This window comes from Vulpes vulpes, chromosome 8 (genome assembly GCF_048418805.1).
Source record: "Vulpes vulpes isolate BD-2025 chromosome 8, VulVul3, whole genome shotgun sequence".
NCBI lineage: Eukaryota > Metazoa > Chordata > Mammalia > Carnivora > Canidae > Vulpes > Vulpes vulpes.
The window spans coordinates 105,900,178-105,927,063 of record NC_132787.1 but is presented as its reverse complement, the minus strand read 5'-3'; the positions used below and the strand labels follow the sequence as shown (position 1 = coordinate 105,927,063).

The 26,886-nt window shown below is 34.3% G+C and overlaps 1 protein-coding gene across 50 annotated transcripts in view; it reads right to left on the bottom strand.

Annotated features, from left to right (window-relative positions):
* Positions 1 to 26,886, bottom strand: part of KIDINS220 (kinase D interacting substrate 220) — a 107,814-nt gene that overhangs the window by 24,563 nt on the left and 56,365 nt on the right. For 14 of the 50 annotated variants that reach the window (XM_072767790.1, XM_072767791.1, XM_026009160.2 and 11 more), the window contains exons 23-24: positions 11,541 to 11,719; positions 10,248 to 10,474 (exon numbers count right to left, since the gene is read on the bottom strand). In XM_072767790.1, the coding sequence (XP_072623891.1) occupies positions 10,248 to 10,474; positions 11,541 to 11,719 (406 nt within the window). Of the gene's footprint in view, positions 1 to 847; positions 881 to 2,576; positions 2,613 to 6,865; positions 6,923 to 7,721; positions 7,836 to 10,247; positions 10,475 to 11,540; positions 11,720 to 26,886 lie in introns of all 50 variants that reach the window. The other 36 variants (XM_026009144.2, XM_072767758.1, XM_026009157.2 and 33 more) reach the window with 6 other exon arrangements.

Genomic DNA, 26,886 nt, shown 5'->3' with positions numbered 1-26,886 from the left:
TTTATAAGATAGACACATACGTGAACGTAAGATCCCAGTAACTCCATCAAAGCTAGTCTTGGCCCTTGATTAGATTTAAGTAGGGCTTTATGAAGATAAAGAGTAAATTATCAGTAAATTAAAGTATGTTATAAGATGCTTCTTTGAGTAGGAGATATGGTAATTACCTGCCAGGTCTTTTCTAAAGTAATCACATGTAATACAATTATTTTGAAACTAAATCAATCTTAGTGACCAAAATAATGATTTTTGGTTGGAAATCTCATAAAAGGAAGGAGAAGAGTATAAGTGATACAGAAATAATAATTCAACAGGTAAATTAATAGAAAACTAATTATATTACTTTGACAACACAAAGAATGGTAATACTTTCAAGTTTATCATGCATTGTTACTTAATATATACCTGCTATATATCTAGAACAGATCATTTCAACAAATATCACAATTTATTTTTTAAATTTCTAATGCAGATATTTGAATATAGAAGGTGTTAGTTTATTTAAACTGTTAAATATAAACTTCAAAATGCATACAAATTAGAATTTCTTCAAGGAAAAGCAAAGATAACAAAACAGACTAGAATTACCTTGATGTAACTGTATTATTTTATATTGTAAGTAGATTAAAACTATACTCGGAAACATTATCATTTTGGTAAATTTATTAAGTAAGTTCAGAATTGATTAGCCAGAATGAGTGCCATGCAAAGGCTGAAAGCAGCTATTAAAATAAATCCAAGGCACTGAAATAAGCACAGATTTATCAACAGCCCAGCGTGAAGGAGCCAATGATTGCTTCTAATAGTCTAGTAAGAAGTGAATAGATTTCACTGAAAGTTTCTGTACCTGTCTTTGTTTGTTAAACCCAGAGTCACACGGCTTTAAGGAAGGAATAAAACAGAATGAAGGACACAAGCTTAAGTAAAACATCAAACAGGTACATATAATAAACACATGCAGCACACGTGTCATTCTTCAGACTTTCTGTAACTTTGAACATACCTCTGCAAGCAGCACAAAGCAAAGGATGCTCACATGCACACACGCGCACACACATACTGTAATTTAATGACATTAACATGTGCTTGGTAACTTTAAAATTGTACTCTCAAAATCTGTAGTCTTCCCATTAAAAGAATGAATCATGGGCCATACATTCAGGAAAACTGGCTAAATAAAATTTGTTCTGAAAGTCAGTATTCCCACCACATATCAACATAAAATTAGTATCTATATATTCTGATTAAAACATTACAACTAAAGTTAACCAATTTAATAAGACTTAAGCACTTGGAATTCACATGATGACTTCATTATACAAAATATTTTCTAGCCACACTATACTTAATATTCAGAAACGCACTTTTCAAACGGGTTTTGTTTCAGTGGGCATTCGGCACAGGACAGATGCACTAAAACACCATTTGAAAAAAAAGGCCTTGGGATGCCTGTGTGGCTCAATCAATTAAGGGTCTGCCTTCGGCTCAGATCATGATTCCAGGATCCTGGGATTGAGCTTCGCATCAGGCTCCCTGCTTTGCAGGAAGTTTGCTTCTCCCTCTCCCTTGAGCATGCTCTCTCCTAAATAAATAAAATTTAAAAAAAGAAAAAAAGGTCTTCACAGCCTTACAGTTCTAGAAACCATAAAGGTAATGGTGAAAATATCTGCATACCATGATTAACTAACTATTCTGGTGATGTGGATTTTTTAAAACTCCCATTCAAAGCAGATACCACTGCTGTTAATTATTTTTCTATGCCCATTAGGTTGGTAGCAAAAATTGTTAAATAGCCCAAATAATCTACAGATGACTGACAATATTGATTCAAAGTTAATTTCCAATTTTTTTAATAAAGGGCAGGGCTTTGCTAGTCTAATGTTAGATGTTCTCCTTTTGACATTCTCAATATCTGCAATAACTAATGGAAATCTTTCTAATTTACATATCGTTATAAATAGGATTTTGAGAAAGTTACTATGTATCTATATTACTGTGAAGACTTGAAAAAATATCAAAAAGGAGTCCTAATGAAATTATGGCTTAGCCTAAGATACCCAAAAAATAAAAGAAAACTACTGTTAACCTAGTTGGAAAATATAACTTACTCTTCAAATCACATGAGAAATAATAATGTGGTCAAAGTTGATAGATAAGGCTTAACACTACATTTTAAGGGCAATCTTTAAAAAACAAAAATACTAAAAACCACAATATTATTTTGTTATTTTTAACTTCTAATTGTACTCTAGTATCTCCGTGATCTCCCAACTACAGTATATATCTGTGGAAATCTCCATCAATTTTGTGGCAGTTTATTAATCGTTTAGGGGAAAAAGTTTTCTTGAGTTTAAATCTGGCACAAAGATTTTCAAGACCGAAGCAAATACAATTTTCCACTAAATTATTAAAGGACAAATAAGTGAATTCTTTTTCACATTGAAATCGAATAATAAAAATGCGCTTCTAGTATACTCTAGAAAGTGTGGATGACCCTGAGAAAAGCCACTGAGAGGTAGCAGTGAGTATCCAGATCCTACGCGTTAAACAAAACCTAAAACATGCCCATTCCTTACCCATGGCATCTTTAACTTTCTTGTCCAATTCTGCTCCTGAACAATGAGAGACAGCTTGATTTGGACATACATTTGTTCAAAAACAGGTTAAAAGTTCTAAGCCAGTGGTGGAAATAAAAATTATCTACAGTTGAGCCCATCTTTTTTTACTTTACTTTTTTTTTTTTTTTTACTTTTTACTTAGCTACCTAGTTACTGTGCCAATTGGATCCAGTTTAATGAAAACCAAGACCTTCATTTTTAATACTTTTATTAATTCAGCAATTTTCATTGATCTTTAATAGCACATTGGAAATAAAGATACTATCAGTGAAACTGCCTTTGCAATTCTGAAGTTCTTCCCAATGACACTGGGTACTAATTCTTCTTGCCTTTTCAACATGGTATATAAGTGATCTAAATATAGCTGCCTAAAGGTTATCGAGTAAACCCTGTGGCACAGAAGGCTACGAAAGAATGGTATCAGAGCCTTGGATAATTCCCTTGGCAGTCTTCGAACCCACAAGCTCAAGGTGGACAGGAGTTTCATCATTTTTGTTCACTACTGTCCCACTAGGACAGTGCCCAGTAGACACTCAATAAATTTGTTTAGCCAATGAGTGATCACATAGGCATCTATAGAACTCAGTGCTAAATAATTCAAGGAAGAATAAGAGAAAATAGAAATGCTATATCGTCCCTGCTTTTAAAGAACTGCTTTCCAGTGAAATATAGTTTCCACCATGAACAGCATACCTTAAATTAAAAAAAAAAAAAAATGACTACAATAGTCCTAAGAGCAACTCTGAAAAACCATAGCAAAATGCCACTGAGGTGCCCTTGCCTGAGATGAGCCCTCCCTACTGGGTTCCTCCCTGGTCCTTCCCTTTGTGATCACAGAATGCTCAGAAGCTACTACTTCCTACCTAGTGGGACCCAGACTGAAAGAAAGCACAGGCACCAAGTAAATTCCCCAGAAAGCTGTCAACCATTTTTTAAGTATTTGGAGCATTCAAATAACCCAGAAATCCTTCTAAATTCTAAGAAAACAAACTAATTGATAGCTTTTGGGCCAGAGAAGCATCAACAGATAAAAGGCTGAGTTAATCTACACAATTTTGTGTATCTGTACACTCCTCCTACTACTGAGACAGAAGTAATTAACATGAAACAGTTTTAGTTCCTGAGTCTTTCTTTAAAGCTCCATGAAATTTGGCCTTTGGTGTAGTAATAATAATAATAATAATTAAGTCCTTAAAGTGTCCTAAGGCTGAGTAATTCTTACATCAGACCTATGTGGTAGGTCTGCTTTTTCCAGATGATGAAGATGGCTATCCAAGAGTTGAAGTAATTTGTCCAAGGCAAAGAGCTAACCACCAGGGTCTATTTAACTTAAGATCAAATACTTAAGTCATGCTTAGTATTAACAGGAGCAAAGGTGGCAGCATGGTTTGAGGAATGGGCTGTGACACACACCACATGGATTCCAGTCCCACATCTGGGGCACCCCTTCTGTGGGCTTCAGGCAAGTCTCACTGACCCAGGCCTCAATGTTCTTCTGTACCATGGAGCTCAATGAGACCATCGGTCCTAATGTTCCTGACGATCCTCAAGAGGGAAGGCAACTCCAGGGTGTGGGCCATACTTCTGCTTTTACTGGTTTTATGAAGTAGTGTTCTGATTAATATTTCATTTCTGAAAAAAAATTCTCTGCTTAGAAGTTTGAAAATCACTGGTCCTTTCTAGCTCTAATATTCTGGGGAGCATATCTTGAGTCCAATGTTAATTCCCCCCCCCACCCCAGTTTTATAAGATTTGGCACATATTTTCTTCTATGTAAAATTATTTTTTAAAGTTAGCATAGAGTCTTATATTTTACATCTTCACTTTGGTGAAACACTTGGATGTATCTATAACTTCTCTGGAAAATCCTTGGCTGCCCTTCACAAGTTATAATCATTCTAATGTTCCTTAATGTGAGGAAACCCAATTGTTTCATTAGGATCTACTTTTTAAAGGTTTAGCAGAATTCCTTGTAGTAAAAAAAGATGGGACCACTTACACTGAAAATACCAATTGGTTAACTCTTTATGGTCTTGCTCTATTGGTGGTGGTGTTTATTTTTACTCATTACTCTGTGTCTGTAATGACAAGACGATTTATCCAAAAGTGTTTGTGTAGCTCCTGACACTTATCTATAAGCAGCTCTTGTCAACTCTTGCATACAGGGGGACAGTTGAATGAGCAGATAGACGTAATCCACACTCCTGCTATCTTGGAAATATAAAACTTTCTACTATAGGACTGGAAAGCAGTATTTGCCACGAGGGGCTAAATAATTTTTATATTAACTTCTATGGTGATTGAGCCATAAAGATTCTAGACAATGTTCCCATGTACAGGTACTTCACATTTCCACCACTGCTTTTGATTTGGCTTTGAACTAAGTGTCTATTTTTACTAGTCTTCTACCAAACAAATTTTACATGCTATTGTCATTGTTAATTTCTTAAAAGCAAAAAAAGCTTGGTAAGCATTAATTATTCACTAAGCCAATCACAAAACTATCTTTTAATATTAAAAGAAGAGCAAATAGTATGGTTATTTTGCTAAACAAAGGCACTAATATATGCAGAGCTCCTTTATTCTTTGTTATTGGGTTTCTAAACACATCACAAGAATTGCATTATTTCCCCTTCCCCAAAAACTCATTTCAAATTTGCTTAATGCTCCTTCACTGGTCCCTAAAAGAAACTACAGATATCTTTTAATTACAAGTGTTTGTCCACATACTCAAGCATAGGAATAGCTACTAATTTCAGCATGTCTGTGTCATTAGGACCATCAAATTCTTCACAGTATCTGATTTTCATCAAAAATTTGCTAAGGAATTTCAGCTTAGAGAATTGCATTACATGCATGAATGTATGTATGAAGAGCTCTCTGACTAAACTAAAAGTCATTCTTGCATATAGTGGCAATGATCCACGCATTAAAGATTCCCCAACACCCAAACAAAATTATTATGGTTTACTGTGTCTATTATTCCTGGATAATTGGAGTCACTCAAACACTTCATCTGAAATGTTAATGACTTAAAAAGAATCATCAGCTCCTCAATGAAAACACCAAAACGGTTCTCTTTCTCTCTCTTACTACCATTAACTAAAAGAAAATTAAAAAACTACTGCTGACCCAAATGCATGTTTTAACTTAAAAATTATGGATAAGCTCAGGATGTAGTATTTCCCCCACATTAATTCTAATCATCATGCCACATTTCAGCAGAGCTCTAGATTAAATTGATCGTGTCCACATGGGCATAACATTCTGTAAATATATCAAGAGAAGTTAAAATACAAGTTGGGTTCTAAATTCCACATTGAATAAATGAAGATATTAAGGCTCATCATATTAAAAATATTTCTTATTAAACACAAAGTCTGGAATAATAAATACATGCAGTGATTTCCTATAGAAGTTTTTTTAAAAAACTCACTGTAAGGTGTTGGTCCCAAAAGGTTTAAATAATTCCCTTTACATAATGAACTACCTCTTGTTTATCTAAAAATTTTATTTTAATAAATATACCTATAAAGAAAAATAGTACTATATTCACACTAAGGTTTCATAAACTGTGGACACCCAAATTAAGAATGAGTCACTACAGATCCATTTGATCTGTACCATCTAGCTTATAATGTCCTTTTGTGGTCTCAAGGGTGATTTTGAATCTTTCAAAAGTATTCTATGTGTGCAGTACCAATTGTTTAAGAAAAACAATCAAAGGATGGCCTGGGTGGCTCAGCGGTTTAGCACCACCTTCAGCCCAGGGCCTGATCTTAGAGACCTGGGATCAAGTCCCAGATCAGGCTCCCTGCATGGAGCCAGCTTCTCCCTCTGCCTGTGTCTCTGCACCCCTCTCTGTGTGTGTCTCTCATTAATAAATAAATAAAATCTTTAAAAAAAAAAGGTGAAAATATTGCTCAACACTAAGGAACAAATACCAACTAACTTCTCCTGATGGCTGCTAGAAAAACCCATCCTTCTTGGACAATAAAAAAAAAAAAAAGCGCCCATCCCATGTCATTGAAAAAGGGGAAAAACAGGAGGAAATAAAGGGTAAAGTTAAACATTAGCTTTTAAATTAATCTATGAAATATAATTATTAGTATTCAGCTACTCTACTCTAGTGGCCATCACAGCATGGATGCAGAGTTAGGGGACTGCTGTCACCACAACTAAGACAATTGTTACTGCTGCAGAAGCGATGATAGGCTCTTGTTCCCACCACAAGACTACTCCGTTACCCGCAAGGAGTCTGTGGGTGAAGGAAGCCCCTCAGCAGCATCCTCCTTGATAACCTCCTAACAACACAAAACAACAGTGTGGGTGAAAGGTGAGGGGAGGCCAAACTAGGATGATGAATGAACACGATGCTAACATGATCACAGACAACACTGAAACCTGAACGTGATTAGAGTTTCCCTCAGTGACATTTAAATTTGAAGTAACAGTTTAAGTTCTATACCTTTTACCTTCTACTTTATAAAAATATATTAACAGGGAATTTCTATTTTTAAATTGTTAAACTAAGCTGACCATAAGAAACATGTAATATTTTACAATGTATTTTGTTTTGGAGTAGAGTCAATCATACATTTGAATAATTCCCTTAGCTTACTTAACTTCTGCCATTAGATTAAAATGCTCTTCCAATGTATCCTCGAATTTTTATACCATAGGGCTAACACACATATATATATATGTGTGTGTTTTATATATATATGTATATATATATACATACACACACACACACACACACAGATACCATGTATATATGTTTTTTTTAAAGATATTAGAAATTAGCAGATGTAAAGGTTTAATTTTTTAAAGTTTTGGTAACAGACTCTGTGCTATAAGCCAGAAACTCTGGTTGTAAACAACTCAACATTTATTCACTGAGGCTGCTGGTAATTTTCCTTCCATAGACATTTACTAGAAATGAAAACAAAATACACTTTATGTTAGTAATAGCTTATGTGTCTTAAAACTATTTATAAAATAAGTTGCATTCTTTTGCTACAGAAAGGAAATAACCAAACTTCTACTGCTGTCTATGTGTCTTATTAGATTAATACTTTAGTTACCCTTTTTTATACTTACTAGGCCATTGCTCTGATCTCTGGGCAAACTCGTTTTTACTGATGGACGTGAGATGAGGTGTTGGGAGCCGCCAGGGTAATACCTTGGCGTGTAAAGGTAGGGGGCAAAGAATGGCTATGGAAAAAACACGTAACAAAAGAAGGGGATAAACAATTACAGAAATCAAAGTGTGATGAGATTTATCAAATGAAACTAACCAATAAAATACAACTCCAAATTTTTAATAATGCAAATGACAAAACAAAAGAAAAAGAGCCTTACTCATAGTCTGTAAGATATCAAACCCAAATTTAAGACCCAGTGTTTAAATTGTCATATTGTTGATTTAATATAAGATTTTTTAAACAACTAAAAGTTTTATACCTTACAATCTGAAAAGAGTTTCTCCTAAACATTTTTATGGGCTTATCATGTGTCAGTTCTTAAGTGATTTACAAATATTCACTCTTAAAATCTCTTTAAAAAAAAAGGCAGAATGGACTCTTAATAAAATACTATTCTTTACCAAAAAAAAGAAAAAAAAAAAAAAAAGGCTAGCCTTAAGTAAAACCAAAAAAAAAAAAAACAACAACAACAACAACAAAAACTCAATACATATGAGAACACCCCAACATGGAGTCCAAGAATATTGTTACTTTAAGTTCCTAGAGCTTACTTTATGTCCTATACCCATTTTTCTAATGGGGAATACATTGTTTAGCAAGATTTATAACTACAGCATTTATTTGTAGCCAACTTCACATAAACAGGAGATATCAGATTATATGGGCTAAACATAAAGATTAAAACTCATTAAGCTTCATTACACTGAAATAACATCTTACTCTACCTTTTTACTGCTGCCATTTAGGAAAATTATTCCCCTTTTAACTTTCAGACTAAAAACCTCAAATAACTAGAACAAAAAATAACTAGATCTAAAAACACGAGAAAACTTTAAGTGTTTTTAAATGATAAAATGCTATTAAAGTACCACATCAGCCTAGATGGTATGGTAAACTTAAAAAAAAAAATTTTTTTTGGTTTCAAAACCTCAACTGTCATCTACTGATCAATGAGCCATTTTATGTAAAATTACAGGAGATTTTAAGACTGCTAAATAAAACCCTGCATTTCAACACTGTCTACCACACAGTTAAATTTTACAAGGATGGAATACATTATAAAATGCTATTGTTCCACCTTCTTTCTCCTTGTCTGAATATAAGAGTAGAATAACATCCATAGGACCTCTGTGAATAGTGCCCCTAATTACAGTTGAGCTTGAACAACACAGGGTTCAGGAGTGCTGACTCCTCTCCCGCACTGTGTACTTGAAAATCTGTGTATAACTTTTGACTTCCCAAAAACTTAACCACTAATAGCCTACTGGCAATTGGAAGCCTTATTGACAACATAAATAGTCGAATATACATATTTTGTAAGTTGTATGTACTATATACTGTATTCTTACAATAAAGCAAGCTAGAGAACAGAAAATATTAAGAAAATCATAAGGAAAACACATTTACAGTACTGTACTGTATATAAAAAAAAAAATGCTGTGTCTAAGTGGACCCACACAGCTCAGACTACTGTTGTTCAAGAGTCAACTGTACTTCTATGGCCAACATTTTTTTAAAACTGAAAATTCAATTTAAATTCTGGAATTCCTTCCTTGCCACATTTATTCTAAACTTCGCTTTCTTCCTAGCTCATGTGACATTTACTTAGGCATGCAGTTGGCTTCTGTGAATCCTAGTCCCTACGTTTTTCTCAAATTAGACTAAAGAGGGAGACAAAAAAATAAGAAAACTGTAATGGACCTTAGTGTACAGTTCCAGAAAGTATAATACTAGGGCTCAAGCTTCATTATCCCACAGGAAATACTAGTGTTTAAGATCAGTAAGATGGGTATAGCTCAGGCCACTAAACTTGATAGGGTCTGTATACCACTGATCATTGTACTTTCATCTCTTTCAGTAGAAAATGATATTTATATAAGTAAACAATTACGCAGGACTACAAATAACTTGAAATAGAATTCCAGAAATGGGCTATAGTGCTATTATTTGGCAATAACATCTGAATCCTACAAGCAGCATCTTCCATCTCACATTTAAAAAGTTGTAATACATATTAAATATAGATTTACTGAATACTGAGGAAATTTACGTTTTAAGTTAAATCATTGTTTTAAATGTCAATATAATTACACAAAATATAACAAACATAATAAATGTTTATGAACAAATAGAGAAACAGTTCCCTTTGTTGCATAGGATAGTCACTGATGACTCCGGAGTTCACTTTCTTATAAAAGCAAAAAGCATTTCTAACATTCAAGATTCAGTTGAGATCTAGAACCCATTAAAGTTAGAAATTTTTGATTTTTTAAAAAATCATATATTTTCAATTCAAACTTAACATTTTTCCTATTTTAAAGCTAAAGTGGTTTCAAGACAATAATAGAATCTGTCATAGAAAACTTCTGATATTCCTCCCCCCGCCCATTCTTAAAATTAAAGATTTCTAGCACTTTCTTACTCTGTTGTAGAATGGATGCTGAGGTCCCGTCATCCCACTGTAATAGCTGCTGTGCGGCTGTGGTGACACAACCCCACCTCCAAATGGTCCATTGAATGAAGTGGAAGAAGAACAGACAGATGGAGGCTGACTGTACCCTGACGGTGGTCTAGGAGGAGCTTCGTGTAAAGGCAGTGGAGGATATGCAAGTCCTCCGATGTTAATCTGGTCTCTCGCAGCACGAACATCTACAAGATTAAGTGGCACCCCAGAAGGCAAAAGAAAACAGACTTTAGTAATTAATCCAACTATCACTTTTTCATTTAGTTACCAGATAGAAATATGCTTTTTTCACTCTTACCAAGGATTCCAACTGACTTAAAAGAGACAGGAAATCCTGACTCAAAAAGTCTTGCCCAAAGACATCTAGTGAGAAAAACTCAACAACTTTGCATAAAAGCTTTTGTCACTATTTGAAAAGTCACCAACATCTGGATTCTTCTCTTTATAGTTACCAGAACAATAATTATTTCTGACTTTTTAAGGTATTTGTGCTATTCTAATAATGGTTATGATCCATAAAGAATTACTATTAAAAACACACACTTGTCTAATTTATTAATTTATTAAAATATAATGACCACTAAACTGTGGGTTTGCAAACTGTATGATTTATTCTTCTCTGAACAAACAATTCCACAGCCACAAAATACACCTTGATATCAGTCTTGTAACTGGTACCTAAAAAAGAATGTAGAAGTAGTTTTAAGCTTTCTCATCATAACCCCCAGAAAACTCAAAGGTGGGACAGCAATGCCACACAAAAGATGATGTTCCAATAAAGGTTCTGTGTGTACAGGGGCAGCTGGTGGTGCCTCAAGAACAAATGAAATTATTACAAAACTTTAATGTCACTATCCTCAAGTTCCAATCTACAAGTTTAAGTTTAGAAAGTAATATAAAGATATTTTTGCTCCTTTGGATAGAGACCCCTATTAAGAATAGTCCCAGGAAAATTACAATGGACCAATATCTTAAAGTGGTGACTCTATCTTAAGAGGAATTTGGTTCCAAAGAAGCAGCCAGGTGTGTGAGCTGAGAAACATATTAAAATGGTTTAACAAGTAACATTTTCTTGACATTCTCTAAAGGATGTCAAGATCCCTAATGTTCCATTTCATTAATTCTCCTGTGTAGTGCTTGGTTTAGTATATCTTGGTTTTTCATGGAGCAAGACAAACTTACATAGCTAAGTTAGAAATGGGATTTTGAGGACTTCAGATAAGACAAATTAAATTCACTACGAATACCCACCTGCAATAATTTCCCGTAGCTTGGGGTCTAGGTTTACAGTGCATGGCAAAAAGGTTTTTACATCTCGAGCCACAAGAACTGGGGTCCTTGAAGACAAAAACACTTCAAAGTTTCTTATATCTCCATCTATTTCAAGCAGTGGCTCAACATCTTTAGTTGTTGGAATATTCTTTGATATTCTTCAAGCAAGAAATAAATGAAAAAGGTCATTAATATCACTATTAAAAAGGAAAATTCCACATGTCCCATAAAATTTATTTATAAAAATAAATAACACACCTTGTTCTCATTAAAATTTTTCTTAAGGAAAAAAGGGAACAATAAACTTGGTACATTTATAAAATTACTAAGATAACAAGTATGAGGTCAGAATTATAATGCCTTTGACCAAAGGCAGGACTGGGGCTAGGAAACAGGAAGGAGGGCAGTGTATTCTAGGCACTTCACATGTTGACGAGGCCCTACCAGTGAATATTAAGTGAATTATCATTATCATTACACACAAGGAGAGTGAGCTTCAGACAAATGAGGCAGCCTGCCTAAAGCCGCACAACTGCGCAAGAGAAACTGATCGGCTCTAAACTCCATGCTTATTATGGGATACCATGCTTCTTGCCTTCACAAAGGAAAGAAGAAATAAACAATTTTTAAAGAAATTTCATAAACTAGAAAAAAGTTAGTATAGGTTTTTCCTTTTTCAAAAAAGGTTTTATTCTCTGTTTCTTCACTGCTCAGACCCAATCCTGGGCTAGTAGCCAAACATTAAAAGCCATCTGAGGGAAAATCCAGAGAACAAAATTAGCAAACAAGAAAAGAATAGTGTGCTGGTGAGAAGATAAGGACAGCAATTTTGTCTTCATGAATTTCAGGGAGTCCCTCTTACAGACTCATGCACATATGCACAAAACAGAAAAGCCCTCTGAAGCAGGATTACTTAATAAACTAGAATGGCATTCAAACTGATTATTAATGTATTTTAAATGGTAAGAAAAATTTGGAGAACTGTTACCAAGAATCATTTAATGGAAGTGGCCAAAATTTCAGAGCTTAAACAGTTAAAAAGGTAGTTCATCTGTTTCAGGAGTTTAACATAAAATACTAAGAAGAGAAGCTAGAAAGATTTAGATAAAAACACACAGCTGACAAGTCACATGAAACAAATTAACTGAATTTTAATGCCAGCTCTGCTTAAACTTGAATGTGAACAGTGTTCTCAATATGATGAACAATACTGCTGTTCACAAGCCAACAGTCTACTGCTGGTATCCAGATTGAAGTCTCGATTCTAACCTTTTGAGCTCAATACATTAAGCTCTTCTACTGAAAGAGATATTTATGTAAATGATAATCTTTTGGCAGTGGGCCACTAAAATCATATGTGTCTTTATTTTTCAGATATTTTTCCAAAGGTTAGTATTTAAAGAATTTAAGTAACTTCACTTTTCAATTAAGAGTGAATTTAAATTTCCAGTATTATGAATCATGTGAATTAAAGTTGCCAGCAGTTAAATGGCCCACAGAAAGCATTATGAAACCTCAGGCATCCATGAGCTCCTAGTAAGTTTAAATGCAATTTCTTTCTATGCTATCAATCTAGCAGCACTTGTTAATGCCAACATCAATGTAAGTTAAAAGCATTTTGATTATAAACGACAGTGGTTTATAGAAAGTCCACATTAATTCCATGGCAGAAACTACATAAGCCATTCAAATCACTTCCATTCAAAATGAGGTCTTAAATTACAGGGAAAAAATTTCCTATTTTAAATAAAAATATAAACAGATTCTAAAAGCATAATTTATGAAGAAGGCATTATTTATCATATTTTATCTAAAAGTAGCCACCTAATAATGTCATTATTTAATCATTGGAGGTTAAAAATAAGTTTTCTTTAAAAAACAGGGAAAACTCTCACCTGCCTCAGAATTTTTTACCTTGAAACAAATTTAATCCCTAGTTGACTCAAATACTTTCTATCAGTGAAGGCCCATTTATTAAAGAATGTTCTATGCATTCTGGTTAAGAGATGGAACGTACAGACGGAAAACAGCTACTCTGCACTGTAGCCAACGGGTGAGAAACAAAAGACAAAATGAAGTACACATCTGTGGAAACACAACCCAAAACCCCTAACACATTCGGAGCTAAGTATGGTCTTGTGTTCTGTCTTCATCCAGTTAATTCCTACTGGTCCTTCATATCAGCCCAACTCACCCATTCAAGGACGTCTTTCCCAAGACCAGACCATCATAGCACAGACGCTTTCTTGCACACCACGTATCACAACTGGAATTTTATGATCATTAGTGGAATTATTTTATTACCGTCTACTCCCCCTCTGGAGTCTAAGTTCCTTTAAAGCTGGCAACAAGTCTGGTTTTGTTCACTATTACATCTCCAGTGCCTCGAGGCAGAATACTGTCCTATCGCTTTTGTTAATACACACACACACACACACACACACACACACGGAAAAATGCATTGTTCCCAAAGAACTCTTCTTTCATAATAATTTTCACTTTAATTACCCTTTCTGATATTGAAAAAAAAAAGTATGCTTGGAAAAGAGTAGGTCGATCCACTTTTAGTTAATCTTTGCACATGTTGTGAGACAGAGGTCCAACTCCATTCTTTTGCATGTGGAAACCTCTTCCCAGCCCCATTTGTGGAAGAGACTATTCTTTCCCCTATGAAACGGAATTAGCACCCTTCTCAAAGCTCAATTGGCCATAGATGTAGGAGTTCATTTCTGAACTCTCAATTCTATCCATTGGCCGATATGCCTATCTGTAGGCCAGTGCCTCATTGTATTGATTACTGTAGTTTTGTAGTAAGTTTTGAAATGAGAAATGTGAGCTCCCTCCAACTTTCTTCTTTTTCAAGATTGTTTTTGGCTACTTGGGATCTCTTGCAATTTCACAGGAATCTGAGGATCAGGTTTCTATTTCTGCAAAAAAGGCTACTGGAATTTTAGTAGGGATTGTGTTGAATCTGTGTATCATTTGAGTAGTACTGACATCTGACTATTTAGTCTTCCTGTCAATGAACAGGAGTCAGATTTGTGTTTACTTAGATTTTTTCTAGATCTTCTTTAATTTAGCAATTTGTAGTTCTCAGTGTACAAGTCTTTAACCTTGTTGGTCAAATTTATTCCTGGGTATTTTATTCTTTTAGCTGCTATAGTACACAGAATTGCTTTCTTAATTTCCTTTCAGATTGTTCATTTCAGGGGTATAGAAACAACTGATTTTTGTGTTGATCTATAGCCTGCAAGTCCGCTGAATTTATTAGCTCTAGCAGCTTTCCTGTGGATTCCTTGGGATTTTCTATATAAAGGATCACATCATTTGCAATACAAGATAGTTTTATTTCTTCCTTCCCAATTTTGATCCTTTTACTTTGTTTCTTGCCTAACTGCACTCACTAGAACTTCCAGGATAACAGTGAATACCAGTGATGAAAGTGGGTGTCTAGTCAACTCGGGCTGCTATAACAAAACACCACAGACTGATTAGTTTAATGAACATTTATTTCTCACAGTTCTTGGAGTCTGGAAGTGTAAGATCAGAGTGCCAGCTCAGTCAGGTTCTGATGAGAACCCTTTCCCTGGTTTGTAGCTAGCTCTCTGGTCCTACTTTATAAGGATGCTAATCCCATCATGAGGACTCTACCCTCATGACCTTATCTGAACCTCCTTACCTCCCAAAGGCTCCATCTCTAATATGACCACATAGAGGAACAGGGCTTCAACATATGAATTTTGGAGGGATACATGCAGTCCAGAGCAAAGATCCTTGTCATGTTCAGTCTTAGTGGGGAAATTTGCAGTGTTTTACCATTGAGAATGAGGTTAGCTGTGGGTCTTTTACAAGTGCCCTTTTTTGTGTTGTGTAAGTTCCCATGTATTCCCAGTTTTCTGAGTGTTTTTATCATGAAAGGATGCTGGATTTTGTCAAACGCCTTTCCTGCACTCACTGAATATTCTCTTGCAATCCTTTTTATTTCTGTATGACTGGTGGTAATGTCTCCATTTTCTGATTTTTAGTTGTGTCTTTGTCTAGAAAAAGGTTTATCAATCTTGTCAATCTTTTTCAAAGAAACAACTTGTAGTTTTGTCAATTCTCATTATTGTTATTCTATTCTCTATCTCAGCTCAAAGCTTCATTATTTCATTCCTTCTGCTAGCTTTGAAATTTTTTAAATTTGTTTTTTTCCTAGTTCCTTAAAGTCTAAAAAGTTAGGCTATTTAGGACTTTCTTCTTTTTTAATGTAGGCATTTATAGCTATTCATTTCCCTCTGAGCTCTGCCTTTGCTGCATCCCTTAAATTTTAATCACTTCTACAATTCTTATAAAAAAGTACCTTAGTAACAATTCATGGGTCACCTTTCATATTATGTTGGAAAGGCCTTAAGCCTAGGGGGTGAGAAAAATAGACATAGTCCTTAGCTATAGCTAAAGTAAAGTAATAAAGTAATAAGAGTAAAAACTGCCCAAATGCAGAAGGCTGTGTTGAGTGCAAAACAAACTCAATGGAGCAAAGAACTTGTTAGAAAATGAAGAGGCATCTGCATGCAGTGGTCAGTGCTGATTCTCAAGACAACAGTGCACACAGTGTCAAGTATTCTCAGTAATACTACTTTTCAAAGCTTACAAAAGTAATATTGTATCGTAAAAGCATCCTATTCAGTAATTGCAATAGGCAACAACAAAGTGCTTGTATGTGTGGCACAGAGAATGCATAATTATCCCAAACCTTCAGGTTCATTTCTGGTTTCAAGTATTTAATGTGTTTATGTGCTTATGTGTCCAATTTAGGGTTATTATATTATACAAACCATAAAAGTACTTGTCTGTTTCCAAATAAACCACTGACAAAACTAAACAATGTTATTCTTTTACCAGAGAGCTTATTCTACATTAAAAAAAAATTATTTCACACCAAAGGTGTATACATCCAAGAAGATGTAGATTTCCTATCTGGTAGAAATATTAGGGCCAAAGATCTTTTTTTTTTTTTTTTTTTTTTTTTAAACTGGAGGAAACATGTAGTCATATAATAATTTTTTTTTAAATGTTCAATACACAAACTTTGTAGACTATCATTAGGAACACAATATGCATATCTGCAGCTGGGCTTCAGCTAGACCTACAGGGGCAGCACAAGATAAGACCTTGGTGGCAGAGATACCACTATATCCAAGACCTCATGTGACACAGCTCCCCCTTTTCCCAGTTATGTTCCCACTTCTGAATTAGAAGTCAGTATTGTTGGCCATATCTTGTTTTTATGTTTCAGCTGTTCTTATTTCTTGCTTTGAGTATAAGTAACAAATATAGTCAGAAACTAAAAAACAAACTAGACCTAAAAATAATAGGAAAATTTTATGACCATAAAAATCTCCTTGGGATTGAGTACACTTATTGTGATGACCACTGATAATATACAGAGTTGTTGTATTACTATATTGTACTAATATAACACTGTACATTAATTATACTGAAATTCAAAAAATCTCCTTTATAAATTTTTTTAAAAGCACTGTATTATTTTGACACAGAAGCATTTACACTCGAAAAGAAATGCAGCTTAATAATCTCTAGTGATGATTCAATTCAATCCAGTGATGAACATGTGTGTTCAACTGCCAAGGACACTTAGTATACCAAAGTCTGGGGTAAAAACCTCCCTTTGAAGCTATTATATCAACTTACTACATATTTACATATTAGATGCTTTCCATTAAAGGTAGTCATTTCTAGGAATACAATGCAACTTGGCTGGATTCTGATAGGACAGAACAGAGTGTTTACTGCAATGGCTTTCCTTAAATCCAGATTTGACCATCTCAGAGAAGTCAGAATAAAGCTATGATATCCGACAATTAAAAGTAAAAGCAATGAGGGGCACCTGGGTGGCTCAGTTGGCTAAGCATCTGCCTTCAATTCAGGTCATGATCTCAGGGTTCTGGGATCGAGCCTGGCTGGGGCTCCGTGCTCAGTGGGGAGTCTACTCTTCCCTCTCCCTTTGCCCCTCCCCCTGCTCATGCTCTCTGAAATAAATAAAATCTTTAAAAAAATTAAAAGCAACCAGTTTAATTTTTTTACAAGGCCTAACAAAATTTATTTAAAGTCTAGGTCACTTGTTAATAACTGTGTGATATGGGACAAATCATGTAACCTCTCTTGATTCCAGTTTCCTTGTTCCAGAGGGCTGAAGCAGATCTCTCAGATCCTATCGATAGTCCTGTAGATGCTTCCCACAAACTGCCATGTGGGAGATGGTCTTTCTCTCAAAGTAATGAAGAAAAGCACTGGCCTACACAATCCCTTCCACTTTTGAACTCCCTTGGTTTGTGGTATAAAAATGACACTGGAAGCACAACGTCACTTGGCTTTAAGGTTGCAATTCTGATAACTACAGGGATGAGAAAGGATCAACAGACAAGCAGGGTGAAATATGAAAGCTCAAAGAGGTATCTGCCTAGGCTTACCTACGTTACTGATAAGGCACTGCCTTCATTTATGTGTGTTGTGGGAAAACGCTCTGAGGAACACATCCATTTTCATACATACAATCTAACAGGAAGATTATCTTTGCAAGTTCTAAAAGACTTGAGAAGAAAATTTTAAAAAGAACTAGTATATGTAGAATACCTGCAACCTGCCATTCTCTGAGCCAGGTGTTTGGTCTAGTTCATCTAATTTCTATCTACCAGTATTCCATAGGTATTTCAATTTTTAAAATGAGAAAACAGGTTTGGAGATGTGAAGCAACTGGCCTGACATTACCTCAGATGTAAGTGGCACAGCTGGCACCTATCTAGCCTGATTTAAAAGCCTGTGCTCTGTTCCCTGCACTAGTTCAAACTGGATGCCACAGACATGGTTCAAAATTCTTAATGATTTACATATTTGTAACTCCTTAAAATATAATAAAACAGAATGTTGTTACATACTAAATTTTAACACACTGAAGACCAACATAGAAGCCTATAGTTACCAAGTCAGCCTGGTTTTTTAATTTTTTGCAGACTCTGAAATAAAGTTTCTCCTCCATCTTTATTTGCATCAGTTCTTTCATTTTTTTAAATCCAGTTTTTCTGTTCATAAAATTAGGCAAGTAAGTGCAGTATTCCACTCTATCTGCCTGAGTGCAGAGTGTAATAACAGAAAGTTACAATGTGGGGCATCTGGGAGGCTCAGTTGGTTAAGCAACTGCCTTCGGCTGAGGTCATAATCCCAGATCCCTGAGATCAAGCCCCACATTGGGCTCCTGCTCAGCAGGGTGTCTGCTTCTCCCTCTCCCTCTGCTTGTGTGCTCTCTGTCTTGCTTACTCTCTCTCTCTCAAGTAAATAAGTAAAATCTTAAGGAAAAAAAGGGGACAAAAAAAAGAAAATCACAATGTTAATTCACACAACCCAGGTGATAGGACCCAGTCAGAAAAGCAGCACCCAACACTTCAACCAATTAGAAATGTGAGCAATTCTAATACTGGTGATTGACCTATGAAGCCAACTTAATTGAAAATATCCTGCTACTGCAAAGCAGGTTTAAAAATTGGTAACACTTGTATCTACTTAGGATTTAGAATTTCCTTGATATCACAAAACTAAGTAGAAAAACAGAGATGTTTAAACCAATGTATGACTGCAAGGATCATCCACGTTTCAATTCTAATCTTCTTTGGCACAACTCGTTTTTTCTTACTAACTGAATTTATTAGGAAATGTTGTAATTTGAATCACTTAATTTATATTCATCCTACTCTACGTACTGGGATTGTGCCTAAGATTTGATTCACAAAAGAGTTTCCACTAGGGGGAAAAAGCCTAAAAAACAATGTACTACAACATGATGCCTACCTAGTTGTTAAGACTGCAAGTGATCAAAAAAAAAAAAAAAAAAAAGACTGCAAGTGATCAGATAATACCAATTCAAATAGTAAAAGAAGAGTTTCAAGGCAGAACAGTAAGAGAAGACTTCAGTAAAAAGGCTAAGAGAGGCAAAATAACTCACAACTGACTCAATATAAAAACAGTATCATAAAAAAGTAAAAACCACTGTTTTATATCAAGTTTATACTATGATGTATTAAAAAATACTCTGACAAAAGTAAATGAGATCCGATTTTCATAGCTGTTGGAGGAGCATTAATAGTATTGTAAGGTGCTACCAAGCAGTAAGAGATACTTATGTCGTTTCTTTTTAAGAATTTTATAAATTGTTTCATTAACCAGATAGAGGAAGCAAATGTTTTGCAGTAAAACTCTGAAGAGCAGATACAGAGAATGGAGGCTTTGAAATCAAAGCCTGTATGAATATGCCTCAGATTAAAGCAAAAACCTTTATTAGACAAGTTATCTTGAAGATTTAATGTCCAATAAGCATAAAATCCAAGATCTACAATGGTTTGAATACTTTTTCATCCAAATACAAATTTTTAAGCAGATCAATTTTAAACTTTTCTTTTTCATGTCTACCCTTTTCCTAAAAACTAATTTAAAAGCATTTTAGGAGAAATAGGTAGTACCAAACTTAATAAAGACTATGCCATATGAACAGATAAGCTTTCATTTGCCTCTGATCTTGATTCTCAGTGCTTATGAATGTCCTATGAAGCCATTTAAAAAATAGGAATAGAAATTAAACTTTAAAGTTTAAAATATTCATATTTAAACTCAGTCATGTTTTCCTTGTTTTTCTGCTACGGAAAGAGAAAAGCAAAATGCGTTATATCTTATTTCTTGGCTGAACATGCTAATAATGTCTCTAGTGAAATACTCCCATCTTGTGGACTTCTCAGATACTGCTAACAGAAGCTGCTTGAAGCATGGCTTTACAGCAGCATCTCACCTTAGTGTTTCAATTATGTAGCATTTTTGTTGTTTATTCTCATATTTCAAGGAGTTTTAAACCTATTTTGATTTGATATTCTGAAATCATAAACCTCTGTTGAAAAAAATAACTTCAGGTAAAAAAAATCTCATCTTTGAAAACATATATACATATATATATATGCTCTCTCTATATATAGACTATAAATATATGCATATATTTATGGTTTGGCGGCAAATGTGAATTCTTAAATAATCAGAGTTAGGTTTTCTTAATATAAATGTGCATATGCTCTTACTGTATTACAAAATAAACTGTAAGCCTTTGTAGGAATATTTTTGTTTCACATATTAAAACATATACTTTAGAGAAATTAATTTTTCTATTTCTGTGTTTTCAAATAACCTTAGCTAATACACTTGATCTTCTTGTTGGAGTTAGAAACACATAACTTCGGAATATTTAAAATTCTTTCTTTGTTCTACATTACCATAAAATTACTGAACATGGCCATCAGGAGTTTAAATAAGAAAATATTTTTAAAATCAACTTTATCCTATTTAAGGCAAAAGAAAAGTTATTGAAAAGCTACCTAAAAAATATTACAGCCACTTAGTGCATATAAAAGTGGTATAAAGTTAAACAAACAGATGCACCAGCTGTTTAAGTGCCAAATATTACAACTGATTTTTTTAAGCAATCCCTACAAAACCTACTGCAGTTACTAGACACAATTAGAACTGAATAAAACATTTACTTGGGTTTTACACAATTGGTAAGAAGTTGCATTTTTTTTTAATAGAGAATATATCCAATCCTCTGGAAAAATTTCTATCTGCCCACTGATACATAATAACATTCCCATGGATATATAATAAATGAGTCTAAATATTTATTTGAAAAAATGAGTAAAATATATTTAGAAATAAAAATAAAATTAGCATTTTAAAAATAAAATTCTGTATTTCTAATCTCAGAACTAGTGCTCCACTGTGTAGTGACAGACCATCTCCTGGCTTCCAGAAATAGGCCGGGGAAAGTCCAACAGTGATAGCTTGTGATCTTAGGTAACCCCCACTTTCTGCCTCCCAGAGTTAGTATTAAATCAAATAACCTATGTAAAATGCTTATTAATCCAATGTGTGACATATACTGAGGACTCAAGTAATACTAACTAGTACTTTTATTAGCATGTACCCAGTACTTAGTAGACTCTATAAATATTTGCTTAATGAATGAACCCAATCAAAATGTTTAGCATGACAATAATGGAGTCCAGCTAATTCATAAGGCCTTTCTAAACAATACTGACAACAGCCTGTAAGTAGGGACTGAAGTGGGAGGGACCTGTCGAAAAGCATGCCAATATGAAGCAATTCCAAACCATGGCATTCATAAAAGGATTATAAATGCAAGAAACCTTAGAAATGCAGCTGAACTCAGAGCTACAGGGAAATGCCTATGAAAACTTGGCTTTCATTTTAGTATCACCCAACAAAAGGGGGAAACCACTAGGTGTTAACTGAAATATGTAGTCACCATTCAATTGCATGTACTCAGAACATAGCCTGACCCAGGGATATGCTGGCATATAACAAAGGAAACATTTTACCCACATTTAGAACCAAAGAACAAGTGTTGGTATGAATAGATTTCTCAAGATAAAATGTGGCTTCTTGCTTACCACCTTCCTCAATCCATGCTTTCCTCAAGCCAAATGTCATCAACATACTACTTTACTCTTTCAGAAATAGTCACCACTGCTGACTCTATACCAAGTATGTCTAGAAGCAAGGGATTCAGCAAGGTTTAAGGAAATTACAGTCCATGGATTTAATAGTCTAGTTCAAGAAACAAATATTAAAGAAAGTAATGCAAATATTTAAAGAAGCATAAGTATGGTAAGTGCTATGAAGGAAAATACCAGTATAGAATTAACACATCTAGGAAAATCCTGAAAGAACGGGATATGGCTAGTCACAAAGGCTTCCTGAGGTTGTGGTATTTAAGATGTGAAGGAGGTAGGAGAGGGGAGGATGGACCGCAAAGAAGCGCAGGTGGGAAGGCGAAAAGCAAGCAAGAGAAGCATGAGAACAGGCTAGAGAGCCAGGCTAAGGCCTGTTTAGAACTCCAGATAAATCTGATTCCTATGTATCAAATTTTGACCAATTCCTTCTCTTTATCCTTAGACCTCAAGTTGACATGCAATGACCATCATTTCCATCTTATAGTATTCATAAATCAAATTCAGGATTACTCTACAAGCACCTCACTAGTTGTTCTCTACACCTAACAGTCAATGCTATGGAAACTACCTTTCATTTAGTCTCAACCAGGGGTTTAAATGTGAAGAGTATAGGACAAGTCATGCAGCTGTCAAGTCCAAAGGAGCAAAGGCAATTTAAAAAATGATTCCAAGGACGCCTGGGTGGCTCAGTGGTTGAACGTCTGCCTTCGGCTCAGAGTGTGATCCTGGAGTCCCGGGATCAAGTCCCACGTGGGCTTCCCTCCACGGCACCTGCTTCTCCATCTGTGTCTCTGCCTCTCTCTCTGTGTCTCTCATGAATAAATAGATAAAATCTTAAAAAAAAAAAAAAAAGATTCCAAAAGTAGGCTTCTAAATCCAATATTTTACTAGAAAATAAGGAATAAAATGATCCTAAGAAACGATTAGAACAGTAAAGATATATAGGGAAATTATTGGAGATGTTTAGAAAAACTAAACATTTTCTTCAGTACATTACAACAAGACTACAGAGAATGTTCACTTCTTAGCTTTTTCATGTTCACTTCTTAGCTTTTTCATCGCTCTTTCATCTTTATCGTGGGATCCCCACCTACTTTCTGCACAACTTGCCATTTACCCTAACTTTCCCACCGAGATTCCTTTCTATCCCCTTCCCAGCACAGGATTATCAAAATACGTTCCCTTATGTCAACAGAATTCCCAAACTCAGGCCAAGTTATATTGATGCAACAAAATACTAAGGGCATGGATACAATTTTTTCAAGACTCTGCAACAGATCTCCTTTTCACTCAGGGTAAAAGCTAAAACCTTTACAATGATCCACCATGTCCCATACTCCTCTGACCTCATCTCCCACCTCCTTCTCTTTACTGAATCCTCTCTAGCTGCACCAAATCCCTTTTCTTGCTATTACTGGTACATTCCTGGTACTCTCTGGTCTTAGGACCTTAGGACCTTTGTCTATTATACTATTCCCTCTCTCTAGAAATACTTTCCATACATAACTGCTTGCTAATTCTCTCACTTCCTTCAAAGTCTTTGCTCAACTTTTTCCTTCTCAACAAGAACTACCCTGAAAACAGTATTTACATCATATATATTAAGGGGAACTGTGCTTTAAAAAAAACAATAACTATATACAAGACAGTAATTTAATAAATGTTGAATGGCAACAACACCAAAACACACAGAGAAGTCACTCATATCAAAAAGAATTTCATTAAGATTCTAAACTACATATAAATAAGCACCAAAACAACATGCATGGAATAATGTTTGGCATAAATATTTCTAGTATCTCAAAATCTAAATTAGAGATATCATCAGTACAAAGGATGTACTTTGTAGTACAAAAGAGATGAAACAAGTTCTTCACAAATCTAAACTAACCAGTATCTGGTTTTGCATGCTATTGAAATTCACAACTTAAATCCAACAGAAATAAACCTGTGCCTAATCTGGGTCACATGACGGGCAGAGAGGCAACAAATAATCACCCAGAAATGAAGGAAAGAGGAGGGAGGTCAGTGAGGGCTAAGGGAGGCATGAGGTAACTAGAAATGAGCAAATTAAACTCAGAAAAATTTTGGCTGAATATCAAATAAGATCATATGAGGTTTTATTATGAAAATGTCAAGTAGAAAAATACCACTACTTGAATAATTTAAAGATACTGAATTGAGTATAAATGTTATAAATTAAATGTCTATATGCCTATTCAGGAAACAGCTATTTCAGTGAAATGGAATATGGCTACCATTCCAAGTCTCTCTCAAAACTTATTCAATTGTTTTAAATAATCAAAATAAAGTATGGCACTATCCTTATCACAAAACTATTCTGACCATATCATCCTGAGTAAAAGACTGCTTGAGTAGTGTCAAAACAGAAATCTAAAACATTATCTTCACGAAAACTACTTAAATTGATCTTTTAAAAACTTCTATCATTGCTTAAAATGCTTACTGAAAAATACCAGAAATAAAGTCTTATACTAAAATATTTCAATGGTTATCTAAAACGTTGTAATAAAAAGTAGACTGAAAATCTTTATCTATAGTTTTTATTTTACTCCCTTTCTTCTTACTAAATGTATGTTAACAAAAAAAACCCCTCAAATGATCTAGACAAAAGCTTTTAGCTCAACACATAATTGCAAGAAAATTACAATAATTGTACCAATTAAAATAATCTTGAATGAACAGTATGTCATCTTAATGTTCCAATGGTTTATAGAGGGATCTACTTAATTAGCTGAAATTGCTTTCCAGTGTTAGTATCAAATGTCATTTGTTAAAAGTTGAACAATTTAGAAAATAATTTAACAAAGCAATTTTACCAAACACCAAGAACCAACATTTTCTTTTTCAGCTGAATAAAGCAAGCAGATGTGTCATCAAATTGCTATAAAAATAAATGAAGCTTTTTATGGATTAAAAAATAAATTTTACTACTAGCGTTAAAAATACTATTTTCTGATTGTTTTTATCAAATCAGATTTCTTTAATAAAATAAATGAATATCAATTATATACTGCTGCTTTTGTCTGCTGTAAATAAAACTTTTTATTATTCAAATGACAAGCAATGGTATCAAAGAACTCAACTATGGTTAACTAGAAATAGTCATCTAACTTATTCTAACATATCCCAATATATGATCTTTCAATATGTTAATCAAATTGTCTTTCCATAGTTTTTCATTCCAAATCACCTTAAATTCAATTATTAAGTCAATTCCTTAATGAATTCTTAGAGATTCTTACTATATTGTTTTTATCTCTCTTCCTTAGACTAGCTACAAAATATTCTTTGTAAGTATTTGTACGCATATAAACACAATTTTTTTCTCAAAGGAAAAAAAAAATCTAAAAACCCCTCTGAATCCAACCCATTAATGAATAGCAGGCCCATCAAGTGCTGGAGTCGAAAATAATGGATCAATTTAATGGCAAAACAAAGTTCTGATTACTTCAGAGTATCTCCAATAAAGAATATTCTACATTTACTTGAACAAAATAAAATATTCTCCCTACAGAATTTTACTCCAAATTATTGCTTTATATGATGAAAAAATACCCCATCAAAAAGATTTCTTTGGCAAATATTCTATTTCATAAATAGGATGAAAAAATTACTACTTTAAGCTATAGGTGGGTGATATATTTTCTTTGTAGGATACATTTTATTAAAAATGTAAACTTTTGAACATTTCCTTGAACATTGTCATACAGCTTGACAGTCCAGCAATTTTCTATCAGCAAAGAACAGTTGTATCTATCATCCAGAAAGTGTTCTATCATCCAGAAAACAACGTTTCAGCCTGATGCTGATGAAACTTAACTGCCTGTTTGAGCTATCATGTATTTACTTTCCTCCCAACTATTTCCAGTGTGTGTTTTACCCTCAATCTAAATTTAAGTTCCTCAACACATGTATTAAGTATTTAGGGATAAAAGATATGTGGTATGTAAGTTACCTTCTAATGGTTTAAAAAAAAAGTGTGGCGGGGGGGGGAGGAGCCAGCAAAGTAGACAGTGTGAAACTAATGACAAAGCAAAGACAGAACCTCAACTGCAAATCAACTGAAGAAAGGGCATAGGAGGTTCTCTGTTATACTGTTATTCTTGTAACTTTCTTGTAAGTTTGAAGGTATTTTCAAATGGAAAAAAAATTAATTAAAAAACATGTAAGTAAAAAAAATAAAAAATAAATAAAAATAAAAAACATGTAAGTTCCTCAAGGGCATAATATACTCATTATATTTATTCCTCTTCTCACCCCACCTCCTGTTCCCCTACAACACTAGAAAGCATAAAGGACAACCACATAAGCCTTTGACCCAGAATAAAAATTCACACTAAACACATGATGAGTGGAGAAAATTAACTAGAATGGAGAAACAAAAATCAAGAGAACCCATAGGGCCTCTATCCCCTACTCATCTTGGTTTCTTCAAGAAAAAAAAAGAGGCAAGATTTTAAGAAAACATGTTGTCTTCAAATGATAGTATCTAAAATGAAATCAAATTACTGCTCATCCTTTCGTATCTTTCACCTTCCTGCCACCATCCCAGCAAAGATTAATAGGAAACTCCGTAACTAGAACTTCTAATTCAAAGTACTGCACAACAATAAGTTAAAAGCTCTGCTTCATACAAATATGCTCAGCATTTTCTATTTAGTTTAACAGTGTGCTGGACTAAGAAATTCTCTGCAAAGAACTGGACACTGTGGATTTTTTAAAATCTCTAACTTCAC